The following is an 18,713-nucleotide window of genomic DNA, read 5'->3' as shown; positions in this document are numbered from 1 at the left end:
TCTCACTAGATTCACTTTGTTGCTGCTGTGGTTGAGGTATGGGGTATGTTTATGAGGATTATTAGAGTTAGGGTTTTGGATAAGGGCTGGGGTTGGGTTAGGTTTAGTGGTAAGGTTAACAATGTACCGACAGATGTAATTAAAGTGGTCATGAGGTACTCTTTATAGTGAGCAGCAGTTCTGTGTACGGAAAAGCCTTGTTGATGAGAGAGGTCAGCAGAGAATGGCCAAACTGGTTCGAACTGCTTAAGTCTACGGTAACTCAGATAGCTGCTCTGTACAATTGTGGTAAGAAGAATATAATCTCAGAATACTATTTTGAGATGCGCGGGTTGGCGCTGTTTTGGCGGCACGATAGTAGGCAGGTGGTTTTAATGTTGTGGCTAATCGGTGTATAATCATTTTCAACCCTCTCTCTGGTCCTCTGTCTGTAACTCTTGGTTTTAAGCTCTTTGGCCCTTTAAGACTTCAATGTAAATGCCCACTGTTATAATTGGCTAACACCGTGCAACCAATACATTGCATCCGAATACATTAAGCACAGTGGCACCTTACCTGTAAAACAGTCATGACTTTCTAAATATTCGTGAATGAAACTGTATTCTTACGGTTTTGCTTCGGGTCCAGTAGAGTTTTTAACTGTCCCATCTTTAATAATGTTCATTCAATAGCAGTTCCTTTGCAAAGCTTGATTCACATATTGACTTGTTCACAAGCAATCCACGCTGATATCAGCTGGAAAAAAAACATACAATCCATGCTGAAATTCTCTGAAGTCACAAACATAAAACAGGATTGTTTTGGAGATGCTGGGTGCTATAACAGGCCAAAGCACAGATGCTGATCTTTATATCTCACATCTTCAATGTTTGTTTACACACAGGACTGCATGTGTTTTTCCCAGTCTGTACAATGCAATAAGACTTATGGCCATAAGTACATTGTATCAAATCCTTAAGTACATAGTAGTTAAAGACACCTAATATAAAGTGGGTCTGAATAATGTAATGGTTATAATTTAGACATGCAACCCATGCCATATTTTCTCATAGAGCATTCCATTCTATCACTGTTAACTGCACTAACAATAGAGCTGAGTATCATCTTGTCTTGGGTGATATGATATCAAATCCAACAATCTTTACACATGGTACAGTGTATAACAAAATCTGAAGATGAACCCAAATGCTTAACATTACATTTTGGGATATTTTTGCACTTACCCAGTGCAAGGGTTCTGTTGAGAAATAATTTTGTTTTAATACAAATTCTATTGGAATAATAATGCTTATTTATTCATGCAAATAAGACTTTTAAAAATCCTGAAAGATAAGTGTTTTCCCATATTCATTGCTGTTTCATTGTAAATGTGTGGTTGTATTAAGTAAGACATTACTAAATAATGTCTTAATGAAAATGTAAAAAGGTTTCGGGCTAGGGTTAGGGGATAGAAAATATATTTAGCTCAGTACAGAGCAGAGGTGGGTAGACTAGCCAAATATTGTACTTAATTAAAAGTACAGTTACTTTTCAAAGAATATCCTCACAGTCCAGGAGGTGACAGAGAGACACTGGTTGTAGCCTGTGTGCAGTTATATAACTCTATGGGGTCACCGGGGAAATTCAGAACCCTTCTTTATTATATTTTACAGTTGGTTGACCTTTTTCATTCATCATTTGTGACACACTCATCCTTAATTATCATGGCCATAACAGTCCTTTACAGTGGGCTGAGAGTGTATCAAAGTCTACTTTTACATCAGATTAGGATACTGATCAGAATACATATTCATTATTAGATTGTAAGCTCTCAGTTTTATATACTGAATTCTTGTCTTGTTTAAGTGCCATGACAGACCTCTCATCTAATAAAGCCCATGAGCCATTTTGTGTTCATATGTGCCTGTATAAAATAGCTGTATGAAATGGGCCATTGAGTAAGAGTTATCCATATTTTATCAAACCTGAGTGTTCAGAGTTCAAAACAGCAACAATATGGGCTAAAGAATGCTGCCTTTATTAATTCATAGTGTATTTTTGGGGGCCTGCTTAAAAGCAGGTGTGCTGGAATAAATGGAAGTGTATAAATAAGTCAAACCAAGAGATGGGTTCTTTGATCACATAATCCCTGTGTTGGGTCTGCTTTTAAAAGCTTTCTGGCCAAATACAGTATTCTGCTTTGATAATGGCTATTTAGCTATGAAACATTCATAAATGTCTTTCATATGTGGCAGATTATTTTTAATAATCACAATAATCTGGAGTCACTAGAGTCCCTCCTTTAATGTAAATCTTTGGGATTTTTTTCCACACTCACTTCATTGTCTGCAGGGCTGATCACCAGGGGTGTAAAGTAATGAATTACAAATACTTACTTTACTGTAATTAACTACTTTTTCCCAAGAAATACTTTTTTTAAGTAGTTTAAAATATTTATACTTTTACTTGAGTAAATTTTAAGTGCTGTAACTGTACTTTTACTGCGCTATTTTCCCACCGTCTGTGTTCGCTACTTCCCTGTCCTGATTTTATTTTTTATCTTTCAACATGATTGGCTAGGGAGAGTCTTGTGACTCCCATCCAATCAAATCGCATGTAAAAAACTTGAATGGGAGCTGCAGATCTGACACCAACTGTGGTGAATGCCTCAAGTATAGTTTACAGCTGAACATTACGGCTGCACTTGAAAGAGATTTTCGCAACGAAAAAGGCCAATTGCATGAACATGTTATGTGAGTTTAACTTGCTCAAGCCATATATCAGCATTAATCCTGCCTCTAATTTGAAGAAACATATCGAGGTAAATTTTATATTTCTGCTTACTAGATTCTGTGAGTCTATAACATAGCCTGTAATTTAACTCTTATCACTGAGATTATTGGGCTGCTGTGAGAGATTAATGCAATGTTATCAATAGGGCTGGGCAATAAAATTATCTAGATGTTTATCGGAAAAAAGAGAGATGTCCTCGATCAAACTTTTGAGTAGTTTTATATATTTAGCCTATATTTTACATCTAGAACAGGGGTGTTCATTACATCAATCACGATAGCAAGAGCACCACTGGTTGGTTGATCTAGATGAAATATAAAAGATTGACTTTTTATTTCCTTACATCTGTAGCTGCGTGTTGTTTGATTGACAGGCAGCTAATGTTTGTGCACTCCTGCGGTTACACGCTTAAATGGTCAAATACACTTTATAATTCCGCCAATGCCCGTCTTGATGAGGATTTAATGTAAACGCAGTCGTTTATGTCTAAAGTGAATTTAAACAGTGGGACAAAAAGTGTATTTGCATCAAAATGTTGGACTTGAAGTGTACATGTAAAAGAATTGAGCACTGTCTAGTAGGCTTTGTCATATAAAGGCTAATAATCAAACAACAATAACAAGGAAACGAGAAAACCACTCACTAATTTTGCCTGAATAACTTTAGTAGCTTTAAAAGTGTTAATGTAATAGAATAAAACAGTGAAATTTTTTATAATAATATCTGTTTTTTATTTTTTAATAATACTGACCCCTGATGTAGAGAGTGTGTTAATTGTTTAATAAATTACCAGGAAAGTAGAGATGTTAAAATAAATTATAATTATGCTTAGCCTTTATAAATATAGAAAAGTATCAATATTCAGCAGGACATTCCACCAGTCATAAATTCAGAAAATTGTTCATCATGTATTAGAATGAGAACACAACTATTTCTTGTCTTAAAAGATACAAGATCTAAATCAATGTGGAACATCGTATCGCAAAAAGAGGACAATGTGTTCCCCCATGTGATACTTAAAGAAATAATTCACACAGAAATGAAAATTCTCTTATCATTTACTCACCCTCATGCCCTCTGGCTATGACTTTTATGAAGATTTTTAGAAGAATATTTCAGCTCTGTAGGTCCATTCAATGTCAGTGAAGGGGTGCCTAAATACATACATTTCCAGTGGTTTAATCCACAAATTCAGAATTTATATGACAGGTGTGGGTGAGAAACTGATCAATATTTAAGTACATTTTTGCAAGAAGTTCTTCTCTCTGCCCAGTAGGTGGCGATATGCATGATGAATGTGAATCACCAAAAACACAAGAAGAAAGTGAAAGTTAAAGTGGAGATTGACTGAGCAGGGAGGAGAATTAATAGTAACAAAGGAATTAAATATTGATCAGTTTCTCATCACATCTATCATATCGCTTCTGAAGACATGGATTAAACCACTGGAGGCTCATTAATTAGATTACTTTTATGCTGATTTATGTGATATGTGGAGCTTCAATATTTTAGCACCGATTCAGTATTTAAAAGTACTTTTAAACAAGGTAATCTTTTACTCTTATTGAGTAGTTTTTAGGACAGCTACTTTTACTCTACCCACACTAAATTTTTTGGGAAGTGACAGTACTTCTACTTGAGTATGATTTTTCAGTACTCATTCCACCCCTGCTGATCACTTAGAAAAGTAATAGCACACCTCTAATCAACAAGCCACATGAGTTGAGCTGCTGTTCACGTGTGTTGCACACATGTTCAGGATGAGTTGGTGGGCATGTGTGAACGGCCCTTTACTTTCTAAATTTTAATACCTAGTGTTAGGTGTTTGTTCAGATCCCTTACCATCACTTTCCATAATATCTATTTTCAACCCACTTATTTTAGCTGTATATTATATTAAATAAATAAAAAGATGGATGGATGGATAGAAATGAATGTGGAGAAATTTCACTAAATATTATTTCTTTCTCTTCATGGCTTCTGCTGTGCTGATGGGAACGTCTCTCTTTAAGCTGTCCCAGGTAAGCTGTTAAACTACCATCTGTATCTGCTTTCACATGCACTGTGTCCCTAGTGCAGCTCACAAACCCTGCTGGAGTTTAATTCTGCGCTACAGACACACACAGGTCCTCAAATCCCTCAGGAGTCCATGGATATGAAACATGTTCCTTTTTTGCACCAGTCTTTTCAGAAGGCATTATAGTGGTATAATGAATGACCCCATGAAATCAGTATGGGAGGTTTGTGGCTTTAAATCAATAGCTTTGTGGTCATCTATATTCTAGTGTTCTCATAAAACATTTATGTTTATTAATTTCTCAGACACTTTTATCCAAACTGACAAATGGAAATAATACAAGCATAAGTAGAGATGCACCAATGTGTCAGCTGCCGATATTTATTTTGTTTAGTAACACATTTTGTAAAAAAAACCTCTGTGAATTCAAATGCACAATCCAAAAATAACAAAAGCCACAACTTGTCGAAGGGTTGGTACTCTTAAGAACATATATTATATTTTCTTTATTAAACAGCATTACAGACGTGACAGTTTTTAAAGCAGCACTTGCATATAGGTTACATGATGAGGGAAACAATCCAAAATGCATTGAAACCAGCAGACTTTGACTTCTGAGACAAATTTGGTATAATATCCATTAATTCTGCAGGATCGATTGAATTAAGATTGAAATCATATCATGTGCTTGCGCGATTACTAAACGTTAAAAGGCTGCATTTGAAAATATAGTTTGCATTCAGTGCTTCAGCCAGTGTCGTGTGAACAAGCAGTGCCCTTTAGCAGTCTGGATGGCATTATCCATTATATCAATATAATACAGAATTTAAAAGGGGTTTTTGATCCTTTGGTTAATATGGTTGACATTTCCGTAGAATTGGCTGACATATGCATATTATGAATTTGTAATGTCCTATCATCAGGGCTCGAGTTGAGGAGGGATACAATCCCCCTTGTTGCAAGAAAAAACAAAAACCATCCCCCTTGTAAAACTACCATCCCCCCTTACCATCCCCTTCAGATGAATTGTGTCAAGTATTACTTACAACTAATCATGTAAATAAAATATTTAATTCTCTATGTTTGATAAATAACAGACTTATAATAACGGTGATTAGCCAATCAGAATTTGATTTTGACATGTTTGGTTGCCAGATGTCAGGAGGTGAAATCCCCCAATCAGATCTTCACACTTAAACAGTTTGGAAATATTCTGCCAGTGTGCCACTTTAGTTGTGCAATCTGGCAACCATGAGCGTGCAAGCTCTCTCTCCACTGCAAAAAGGCACCAGTTTTCTGAAAGCACTGGCAAACAGGTGTGTTGGAGTCTAGCGATCTAGGTTTGCAGACTTTTAAAAATAGCCAAGAGAACAGTACAAGGAAATATTTTGTCATTCTTTAAAAAGATGGCATATGGTAAGATATTGCTAAGTGTACAGTTACAGCATGTACATGTTGTAACTCAAACAATTTTCAGAATTTCACCCATAAAGAGCTGTTGTGTGTAAAACAACTTTTTGCACCACCATTTAAGCATCCTTCATAGAAACAGCTCAAACTTCCATTATAGTTCGGTTATTGAAGTAGACATATTGCATGTGACAATAACTATGTTTCCATTCAAGCTTTTTTTGTCACAAAAGGTGTAGCGCATCAAAATGTTTACTGATATAGCTGAGGAAAATTTCACAAGTGTCGACATCATATTTTTGCGTTTAACTCTAGCACATAAACTTTGTCAATACTTCAAATGTAGCGAAAAACTGTTTTGGAAACACTTTTGTAGAGAAAATTGACATTATTGCAAAAATGTAGTCATGTGACAGAATATACCACAATCGTTAGCCTGTGTTAATCATGATGAAAAGGTATACATCCTTAAAAGCCAATTTACTGTACATGGAGCATTACTCGCACTAATATGGATTGGTCTTAACAGCACACCTGCACAGATCTGATGCTGCAAACACATCTGCGTCATGACACTTCCAGGAGTGCCAACACAAATATCTTGTATCATCCATCTGTCATCGTCAAGTGCACTGAGAACAAATGAATGGGCACTTTTTGTGATTAATTTAATCGCAGTATCCATCCGTTTATTTATTACATTTGCTTTTCCCCACCATACAAAATAGTAGACGCAGCCATGGAATTAGCCCATAATACAAAAAACATATCATTTCTATGCACACAGTGGTTTTAAATGAAAAATAAATACACAAAACTAGGATAAGAGTGTGTTTTTGGAACACTAACCTATAGTCCAATTGTATACAATTATTATTTAGCTTACTTTTGAAAAGATTCTGGCAAAATTCCCTGTATGAAAAAAATTAATTACCAAATGAATAAAGCATTAAATTACAAATAAATTACCAAAAGAAAAAATTATATTGTTAGGCCATAAATTCAGGTAAGTGGCAAAATGTTAGTATCGGCTCATTGCTGATATGTTTTTTGTTAAGATCGGTATCGGCCAAAAAATTTATATTGGTGCATCCCTAAGCATAAGCTATTAATCCAAGAGAGAACACAATACAAAGGTAGCACAATGCTAGAGCAGATATGTAAGTGCAGAAAGGCTAGTTAGGTAGTCCAGTGTTCCCAGAAGAGGTGTGACTCAAAGTTGGGAGTTGGTTTCACCATCAAGGGAGGTCACACAGTGAGCGTGAATGGTCGTTATTGTACTGTCAGGCGTTGTTCATTCACTGCATGTTCTAAAGGAAAATCTGTCAGCACATACAGAATATGCCTTTTAAAATGTAGAGTATTTCACTAAACAAAGAATTTTGCACTCACTGGCTTATCAACATTTAGAATGAGAATGTCCCTCCCCCCAATACCACCTCCTATTGACTAGATGCAAAGCATGGTTAATGGGTGTAATGTAAACTGAAGTCTATAAGGTTTAAAAAAAAAAAAAAAAAAAAAAGCCCTTCGATATGTCATGCCTAGGGCTGGGACGATTCGTCGACGTAATCGATTACAGAAATATGTCGATTTGTATAACATGCAGTGCGTCGCAATGGAATAATTAAAATGGCATCACCCGGTTTAAGCATGGATTCCCCGAAGAACAAACTGCAGCTAAAAAAACTTGCCCATGGTGATCTAAAGCGAGGGAGTATTTTAGCTGGAGACCCAACGATGTGGTGCTTTGTAAGATATGCAAATTGGAAATGGCTTATCACAGCCGTACAACCGCCATGAACGAACACTTAAAGCGAAAGCATCACAGAGCGCTTGTCAAGACGGCAGCACCGTAAGTCCTATTTACTTTTACTTTACTCTATAGCAGGGGTGCCCAATACGTCGATCGCGATATACCAGTCGATTGCAAACGCAATGCTGGTAGATCGCACAAAATGTAAATGTATTTCGTTAAATTTTAATACAAATAAATATTAATGTTTTTCCATATTTTAGTTTCTATCTGACTTGCACTTGACGAGTACATTTTGACCGAGATTTGGCGAGATTTTTGTTTATTCAGTTGCCATGACAACTAGGTTCACGCCTTCCAAGGGCTTCTGAGAACAGAGCGCGAAATTGCATTGCTAGCAGTTTTTGAGGCTAGCTACCAGCAGCTAATGCCCGGATTATACAAAACTGTCTGATTCAATTCCGTGCAAGTCATCAGAATAAGGTGAATGCCCTGGCTATTTTTTTATATTGTGCAGTAGGTGTTTTGGGTTTAGAGTTAAAATTGAATGATATCAACAATGAACATTATTATATATTTTTTTTAATTAATTAGAAGATGAATTCCATGTAGGCATAAATGCAGTAGTCCCAACAAGCCTTTTTTTTTTTTTTTAAACAAAACTGTTTTTTTAGTTGGTAGATCGTATTGAGTTGGTCATTTAAAAGTAGATCATCACGTAAAAAAGTGTGTGCACCCCTGCTCTATAGTATTACAACACCTGTTTCTGTTAGTAGTAGTCACTTAAAATATATTTTCTAAATGTGTCCTCATCGCCCCCACGTTAAAAGTAATTTCTGCACCGCTGCTAACATAACTTTACTACATGCGTCATCTAATTTTGTTATTTGGCCGTTTTATATATTCTGTTTACTTTAACGGCCATGCAGCCCTCTACATTGCGAGTAAATTTCGCCAGTGAGCGTGGAGGAAAAAGCACTTGTATCTCATTCACTTGAACTCAAACATCTCAGGGAACCGCACCACGGACGTCACAAGAGCAGCTCTCTTGAGAGTGTGTGAAGATGAACCACTTCTCAAGCGCTCTGATGAGCACGCCGTCTACAGAGGCATGCGCAAAACTCCAGCGAAAATATAAACAAGGTATAAACGGATTCATTTTGTGAACGCAAAGCGCTGCAGTTTCACTTTACGGCCATGTAATGTCAAATATCCGTGTTCATTGTGGGTTTATTCATGCAGTTTTATAACATGCAGTGAGACAGAGGAGATGTCCTGCTCTATTTCTGTGGAGATGATCAAATACAAGAAACAGAATCTCAAAGTCATCCTTCATGAGAAATAAGGGCTTGTGAGTTAACCAGAGAGCCTTAAAATAATGTGTGAAAGTGAAGAATTTAAGGCAGAAATATTTTACTATTGCATAATATAATATAATATAATATAATATAATATAATATAATATAATATAATATAATATAATATCTATACAGGTTACCTGGGTTACAAATGAAGCAAAAGAAAACAAAACATTGAAAGTCCAATGGATCAAAAGTAAATCGGAAAATTAGAGAGATATATTTTAGTTATTTATACATATTTTGATAATTAAAATATTATTTTAATATTACAATTATTACACAATTACACTTTCCTTTTACTCGAATTTAACCAGTTCTTACTGTTGGACTGTAAAATGGAGATTACCAGTTAAAACAGGGCTATTTTTGTTGCAGAATAATGGCCTGCACTGCACAATTTGTTTCTTGTACATTTGTTTGTGTTTAAGAGAAGATAATTGATTAAAATATTGAAATATTTATGAGACAAGTTTTTTTATATATTTATTTTGGTTTAATTAATTGATATAGTAATCAAGAAATAATAATAAAAATCGTTAGAAAAATCGGCAAATTAGTCGTTAGATTAACAGACTAATCAAAAAAATATTAGATTAATCGCTAAAACAATAATCGTTAGGTGCAGCCCTAGTCATGCCCCAATAACTGCACTTAAGCAATTTCTTGGGGTCTTGAAAAATATTTGAGATGATAGTTGTATTAGTGCTTTCTGTTAGTTTTGCAAAAGTCCAGTGTTGGTTTCTTTGGTATGAAGTGAAAAGTCTCTTAAAAGTTCTTAAGAAGGGAAAAATGTGTTGGGAATCTGTGATCCCTTATTAAAAATGCAGAAATGCAAGATGCATTATTGAACAATTCAAGTTCCCAAGCCATTGACTGTGCAGTGGAGTTGTCTTCTCTTTGATTCCTCTGGCTCTCCTTTTTATATATTAAACACACGGAGAGCTCCATCTCAAGGTCTCTACTTCTGCAGTGAACCGCTATAGAGAAGGCAAACGAGTCATCGGCCCGAGTGGTCGGATTGGAAATAGAACAACTTACTTTAGGGAATGCTGAATTTGAGATTGATGAATTATACAAGCTTTTCTGAGTGCAAGGGGGTTTTGCTCCACAGAAACATCATAGTACATGCTTAAAAAAACCCAAGGCTGAGCTTTTCATGTTTTAAACCATAAACAAAACAGATTTTTTAGAGTTCTTTTAGAAGTACTGTTCTGGTTTTCTCAAGTTTAAACGAACAGCAGGTTGAAATCAACTTATGATATTTCAACAATGGCATTTGTTGCCTCATGGCCCATTCAGTCACATGTGCAACAGACTGCTCAAGATTTTCTTCATACAAACAGACTATGGATGTGTTGTTAAAAGAAGGGCACCGTTTATTAGTGAAATGGAAAATGTGCTCTAACTGGATTAGTCTGTCATTTCAAATGTGGCCACAGACTTTAAGGCACCACATCAGCAAAGCCAGTGTCTGCATTTAAGAACAGAGATATTATAAGCCCTTATATGCTCCCATCAATTTTGTGGTCTGGGTGTGAAACCAAATGCTGTACTCTACATTCAAAGCCACTGTTGGTTAATGATTTGCACCAATGCCTTGATTGGACTCTTTTATTAAATAATATCTTGTCAGTCGTGATAAGACCACACTGTAAAGAAATAAAATACATTAAATTTACAATTAAAATAAAGGCAGCTTCTGTTACCAGAAATTCACCATAAAAATACAGTAACAATTTTTCAGGCATAATGGGATGTAATTTTGTTGCCTGTATGTTTTATGGTTCAATACTTTTTATATTATTAAATTATTGTCACGAACCCCGCTCCACTGCCCCATCCCCGCTTCGTCGCACACACACTCACTCCTCAAGCTCGCACGCTCGTTCCGCCCCCCTCGAGCTCACGCTCGTTTTGCTCCCTCGAGCTCTCACGCTCGTTTTGCTCCCTCGAGATCTCCCGCTCGTTAGCAGGGCTCTCTCCTCGGGCTCACATGCACGCTCCTATGGCCAGAGCATTATGACCACCTGCACTCGTCTCAATCACCCCTTTATTCGTTTCACCTGCACTCGTCTCAATCACTCCTTTCATAGTTTACACCTGCGCCTTCCCCTATAAATACCACAGCACATCCGTTTCACGGGTGTTGGTTATTGTATTTAGTTTCCCGTGTCTTTGCCCCCGCTAGTCTCGTCTAGTTTTGATCTCTTGAACTCCTCTTGTCCTCCTCTTAGCTTGCCAGCTCCCCTTGTTCCCCTGTCTTCGATCCCGTCTAGTTGTGCTTGTTTCCCGGCTTCGACCTCCCGCTCTCGTTCACCACTCTCTCCCGGATTTGCCCCTTTACTCTACGTTGATTCCCCGGCCTTTTGACCCCCACGCTCCCCTTGACTACTCTTAACTGGTTTTGCCCTTGTTTTGTACTGTTGCCTGCTTTTATTGTAATAAAGTAGTTTTTTCTCCGACATTGTGACTGTCTCTACTTGTATTCGCTACAGAATAACCAACCCCACCGAAGACAGTCACAATGCATCACGCAGAGAATTCGCGCAGCTCACTAGAGCGGAGGTTTTCAGCGCACTCTGCCCCAGGATCTACCGGTGGGAGTCATGATCGCGCGCTCACAGCCCAGGGCCAGCAAGTACGTGCGATTTTTGATTTTTGTCACCCTGTGTCTGCCCCTGAGCCCGTTTATGCTTCCCAAGCATATTTGAGCGCCGTGAACTCTCCACCCCTGGAGAGGTTTTTTGGCTCTTCGGACGCTGACCAAGGGGTTTTTATGCGAGGCAGCGGTTGTGTAACTCATAACCCCGCCCTCGACATTAAGGAGCCAGCGGCCCGACTCTTGGGGTTGCGTCAGGGGAGTCAACCCTTGGAGGTTTTTGTTATGGATTTTTGTGCCCTGGCGTACCAGGTGAATTTTGATGAGGTGGCTCTGAAAGACATTTTTCAATGTGGACTGAATGAGCCAACCTCATCATTCATGCCAGGTGGTCGCTGCTCTCTCAACCTGGCTCAGTTTATTGACCTCGCCCTACTGTACGCTGGTTCCTCTTTTACTGTGGGGGAGGCAGAAACTGAACCAGCGTTCCATACCACGGCCCCTGTCTTGAAGCCTACCACGGCCCCCGTCTTGAAGCCTGACACGGCCCTAGCCCCGAAGCCTGACACGGCCCTAGCCCCGAAGCCTGACACGGCCCCAGCCCCGAAGCCTGACACGGCCCCAGCCCCGAAGCCTGACACGGCCCCAGTCCCGAGGCCTGTCACGGCCCCAGTCCCGAAGCCTGTCACGGCCCCAGTCCCGAAGCCTGTCACGGCCCCCTCTGACGGCACCGCCTTTCTCAGGCCGGACTTCCTGACCCTCTCCCTGTCCTGTGGCCTCTTCCCTGGCCTCTGGACCCTATTCCTGTTCGGTGGTCACCTTCCAGACCCCCGGACCCAGTCCCTGTCCTCCAGTCGCCTTCCAGACCCCCTGACCCTGTCTCTGCCCTACGGCTGCCCCCTAGATCTCCCGACCACCCGCCTGTCCGCTATGTTCCCCCTGACCTTGCCTTGAAACTGCCCATTGACCCCATGGACTGTCTCATTTCCCTCTGTGCCCCTTGGACTGCCCTCAATTTTGTTTGTGTGTTTTGTGGGTTGTCTGTTCAGGGTTTTTTTGTTTGTTGGGATCGTCCAGCACCACTTCCTCGCAACCGAGCGCGGCCGTCAGGAGCCGTCCGTTTTAGAGGGGGGAGTACTGTCACGAACCCCGCTCCTCTGCCCCATCCCCACTTCGTCGCACACACACTCACTCCTCAAGCTCGCACGCTCGTTCCACCCCCTCGAGCTCGCACGCTCGTTCCGCCCCCCTCGAGCTCACGCTCGGTTTGCTCCCTCGAGCTCTCACGCTCGTTTTGCTCCCTCGAGATCTCCCACTCGTTAGCAGGTCTCGCTCCTCGGGCTCACATGCACGCTCCTATGGCCAGAACATTATGACCACCTGCACTCGTCTCAATCACCCCTTTATTCGTTTCACCTGCACTCGTCTCAATCACTCCTTTCATTGTTTACACCTGCACCTTCCCCTATAAATACCACAGCACATCCGTTTCACGAATGTTGGTTATTGTATTTAGTTTCCCGTGTCTTTGCCCCCGCTAGTCTCGTCTAGTTTTGATCTCTTGAACTCCTCTTGTCCTCCTCTTAGCTTGCCAGCTCCCCTTGTTCCCCTGTCTTCGATCCCGTCTAGTTGTGCTTGTTTCCCGGCTTCGACCTCCCGCTCTCGTTCACCACTCTCTCCCGGATTTGCCCCTTTACTCTACGTTGATTCCCCAGCCTTTTGACCCCCACGCTCCCCTTGACTACTCTTAACTGGTTTTGCCCTTGTTTTGTACTGTTGCCTGCTTTTATTGTAATAAAGCAGTTTTTTCTCCAACATTGTGACTGTCTCTACTTGTATTAGCTACAATTATACTGTTGGGGGAAACAACTGGGTCCCCAATATGGATATTGAGGAATAAAAACTCTTGAGTCAGGTTTGCAATTAATTTAGAGAGAGATTACTATTTGTTCTTTGCATTTCCAATAAGCATCACATGTCAATGGGACCCAGTCGTTCAGAAAAACAGAAGGTGAAAAAGTAGCACACATTCAAAAAACTTTCATAAGCAGTTATAGTCATATGCAAATTGAATTAGAGGTGTCACAGTACAACACTAATATTCTGATAGGTCACTTCAAACATTTGAAAACTTTAAAAATATGGTCTGTTTTCACCTTCGTACAAACAACAATTAGTTAGCCATAACATTAATCAAGTTCCCATCATTTGTTTTACAGAACTTTAGTGCAGATGACATGGGTTAGCTATCAGATATGACTACTCCTCTTTCACTACATCAAGAAGGGTCCAAGGAGATCATTTAAAATCCTTTGAGGTTTTTGACTATGGCAAAGTCATGTGTTAGAGGGCAACAAAAACCTTCCAAACACGGAATGATTTAGACATTGCAACTGGTAGGTGTTATCTCCTTCCCTGGACTGGAGGCCTTCTCCCTAACACTGGTGGAATGCAGGGCCTCACCATCTGCAGAAAATCAGGACAGAGCGGAGAAAGACAAAGAAAACACAAGGCCTAATACGGCACATAGTCACCTAACATGACAATAAAATCATAAAAACAATTTATGTTTAAGTTAAATGATTACATGAGGTAGATACTGTATGTTGTATGCAATGGTTGCTTTTATGAACCATATAAAATCATGGATATAATAAGACCATAACTAAAATCTCTCATTCCATTTATAATGACTGAATTAAAACACAATCAAATGTTTGTAGAATAGTTGATTATGTAATAATTATAACAGATTTAAAATAAAAATAAAATAATTTTTAATTTCTCCCCAATTTGGCATGCCCAATTCCCAATGCACTCTAATTCCTCTTGGTGGCATAGTGACTCGCTGAAGCCTAGCACATGTGGAGACACGCCACACACCCCACCGAGAGTGGCGACCACAAGGAGGTTAACCAAAGTTACTCTACCCACCCTAGCAACCGCGCCAATTGGTTGTTTAGGAAGCCTGGCTGGAGTCACTCAGCACGCCCTGGACTCGACCTTGCAACTTCAGGTGTGGTAGTCAGCGTCTTTGCTTGCTAAGCTACCCAGGCACCCAGATATATATTTTTGTGAATAAATGCAGTACAAGATACAGTGGATATAAAAAGTCTACACACCACTGTTAAAATGCCAGTTTTTTGTGATGTAAAAGAATGAGACAAAGATAAATCATGTCAGAACTTTTTCCACTTTTAATGTGACAAATAATGTGAACAATTCAATTGAAAAACAAACTGAAATCTTTGTGGGGTGAAAATGAAAAGCCTTACAATAACCTGGTTGCATAAGTGTGCACACCCTCTTATAACTGGGGATGTGGCTGTGTTCAGAATTACCCAATCACATTCAAACTCATGTTAAGTAGAAGTCATTACACACCTGCCATCATTTAAAGTGACTCTGATTAATCACAAGTTCAGTTGTTCTTGTAGGATTTTCCTGACATTTTCTTAGTTGCATCTCGGAGCCAAAGCCATGGTACTCAGAGAGCTTTCAAAGCATCAGAGGGATCTCATTGTTGAAAGATATCAGTCAGGAGAAGGGTACAAAAGAATTTCCAAAGCATTAGATATACCATGGAACACAGTGAAGACAGTCATCATCAAGTGGAGAAAATATGGCACAACAGAGACATTACCAAGAACTGGACGTCCCTCCAAAATTGATGAAAAGACGAGAAGAAAACTGGTCATGGAGGCTTCCAAGAGGCCTACAGCAACATTAAAGGAACTGCAGAAATTTCTGGCAAGTACTGGCTGTGTGCTACATGTGACAACAATCTCCCGTATACTTCATATGAATGGGCTATGGGGTAGGGTGGCAAGACGGAAGCCTTTTCTTACAAAGAAAAACATCCAAGCCCAGCTGAAGTTTGCAAAAACAAACATCAAGTCTCCCAAAAGCACGTGGGAAAATGTGTTATGGTCTGATGAAACAAAGGTTGAACTTTTTGGCCATAATTCCAAAAGATATGTCTGGTGCAAAAACAACACTGCACATCACCCAAAGAACACCATACCCACAGTGAAGCATGGTGGTGGCAGCATCATGCTTTGGGGCTGTTTTTCTTCAGCTGGAACCGGGGCCTTAGTCAGGGTGGAGGGAATTATGAACAGTTCCAAATACCAGGGAATTTTGGCACAAAACCTTCAGTCGTCCATTAGAAAGCTGAAGATGAAGTTCATCTTTCAAGTCAAGTCAAGTCAAGTTGAAGTTCAGCACGACAATGACCCAAAGCACACATCCAAATCCACAAAAGCCTGGCTTCACCAGAAGATTATTAACATTTTGGAATGGCCCAGCCAGAGCCCAGACCTGAATCCAATTGAACATCTGTGGGGTGATCTGAAGAGGGCTGTACACAGGAGATTTCCTCGCAATCTGACAGATTTGGAGCGCTTTTGCAAAGAAGAGTGGGCAAATATTGCCATGTCAAGATGTGCCATGCTAATAGACTCCAACCCAAAAAGACTGAGTGCTGTAATAAAATCAAAAGGTGCTTCAACAAAGTATTAGTTTAAGGGTGTGCACACTTATGCAACCAGGTTATTGTGAGTTTTTTATTTTTCCCCCTCAAAGATTTCAGTTTGTTTTTCAATTGAATTGTTCACGTTATAGGTCACATTTAAAGGTGGAAAAAGTTCTGACATGATTTATCTTTGTCTCATTCTTTTACATCACAAGAACCTGGCATTTTAACAGGGGTGTGTAGACTTTTTATATCCACTGGGATAAATGAATAATCACTGTTACTGCATTCCTGGCATGGTCCAGACCAGTGGTTCTCAACCTTTTTTGAACAAACGCCCCCCTGACCTCTTCATGATCCTCTTAACGCCCCCTTAAAAAAAAACAAAAACACTTCAGAAATACTATTACAGCCAAACAATTGCAACACTGATACCTGAAGCCTGAGTTTTTGGTAAAAAAAAACTGAAACAGAAGTTTCTTATTGTATTTAAACTACATGTAAAAGCCTCAAGTTGAGTAATATTGTGTTTGGAAAAAAATGCAAAAACACATGGATTGTTTGAAAGGTATTGCAAATGTATTTAAAAATTCAAACAAATTCAGGCTCACACACAAATTTTTTTAAGATGAACCAATCACGTGAACAATAACGTAACTAACCTAAATGGCCAATGAAAAAGCAGCGGCCGTTCGCGCACTCAATTAGGCAATATATACTTGGCTTCAAATTTGAATAGCCTACAAACGGTCATTTGATTTCAAATGACGAACAAAGACGACAACAGCTCGGCCACCTGAACTGAACCGAAGAAAAAACGACGTCAAAAACAGCCACTTTTTTTTTTATTAATTACGGTCATTAGTGTGAGCCCTGAGCACTAATTATGCGCCTAATTATGTATTCCGCGTTATGTACAGAAAAAGCCGGTGAAAGCGCGCGCCTCTATTTTGCGCTGAAAATTCTCCGCCTCTTAAAAGCATGTGTAACTTAGGAAGCGGCTCTCCTGGCATATCCTCCTGGTGAAGTGGCAGCAGTAATCCGAGCAAGACGAAAACATAGGCTAAGGAGAAGAGCTGAAAAGATTTTTGCGCAGGCCGCCTGTTGAGTACCTCGGAGTAACGCCCCCCCATTTGTGCCTGAGCGCCCCCCTCTCTGCTGCCTTGTTCACACCGCCCCCCCAACACTGTCCAAACGCCCCCTAGGGGGCGGTACCGCCCCGTTGAGAAACGCTGGTCCAGACCCTCAGTCACCCCTCAGATAACATACATGTTCTTTCACCTTATTGTAAAAGGAAATAGAACATGGATTAATATAATAAAAATAAATGAGGATGATAAAATATGAAATATAACTTGTAAAAAGGAATTGAATATTCACCCTTTCAATATAAATTTGATATACTAACTTTCTGGAACTACAGTATAAAAATCAGTTTTTCAATTTAAAATGTATTGTTAAACACTACGGTAACTACTGTAAGAGTTACAGTAATTAACTAAAATTCATTAAGAGGGGCCCTTTTAAAAACATTGACCAATACACTTATAGACAGTGTCACTCACCCAAACCCAAAAAAACATCAGGTTATGCAACACTAAAATAAAATTAAGTAAACATTCACTAAACTACATACTGTAAAATATAGCATAGAACACCTCAAATGTACATAACTGATATCAAAAAGAAAAAGAAACATAACTTTTTACAAAAGTATAATAAAGGGACCTCTAGAAGGGCCTAATTAATGTTTTTCACCATACATAGTTTACAAAAAAGTATGTATTCTCTAGTTAAACATAATATTTATTTTTACTGTTAATTATATGGCAAAATCATACTTTTTACATCTAAAAAACATATTTGTTAAACATATTATAATATTTTACATGTTTAAAATATTTTTTTTACAGTAGCATTTTTACATTCTATTTCCATGAAAATACAGTGCATAGTATTATGGAAGTCTGCATCTTTTTTTTATTATCCCCTTTTCTCCCCAGTTTTGGAATGCCCAATTCCCACTACTTTCTAGGTCCTCATGGTGCCGCGGTTACACACCTCAATCCGGGTGGCGGAGGACAAATCTCAGTTGCCTGCGCTTCGGAGACGTCAATCCGCGCATCTTATCATGTGGCTCGCTGTGCATGACACAGCGGAAACTCGCAGCATGTGGAGGCTCATGCTATTCTCTTAGATCCACGCACAACTTACCACGTGTCCCATTGAGAGCGAGAACCACTAATCGTGACCACGCGGAAGTTACCCCATGTGACTATCCTCCCTAGCAATTGGGCCAATTTGGTTGCTTAGGAGACCTGGCT

General features: G+C 39.3%; 1 protein-coding gene across 1 annotated transcript in view; it reads left to right on the top strand.

Moving 5' to 3' along the window:
• LOC127632893 (homer protein homolog 3-like) overlaps positions 1 to 18,713 on the top strand; it is a 42,495-nt gene that overhangs the window by 9,904 nt on the left and 13,878 nt on the right. The window contains exon 5 of the mRNA XM_052111715.1: positions 4,785 to 4,793. Within this exon, the coding sequence (XP_051967675.1) occupies positions 4,785 to 4,793 (9 nt within the window). The remainder of the gene's footprint in view (positions 1 to 4,784; positions 4,794 to 18,713) is intronic.

Source organism: Xyrauchen texanus, chromosome 39 (assembly GCF_025860055.1).
Source record: "Xyrauchen texanus isolate HMW12.3.18 chromosome 39, RBS_HiC_50CHRs, whole genome shotgun sequence".
Lineage (NCBI taxonomy): Eukaryota > Metazoa > Chordata > Actinopteri > Cypriniformes > Catostomidae > Xyrauchen > Xyrauchen texanus.
This window is presented reverse-complemented; position numbering and strand designations above follow the sequence as displayed.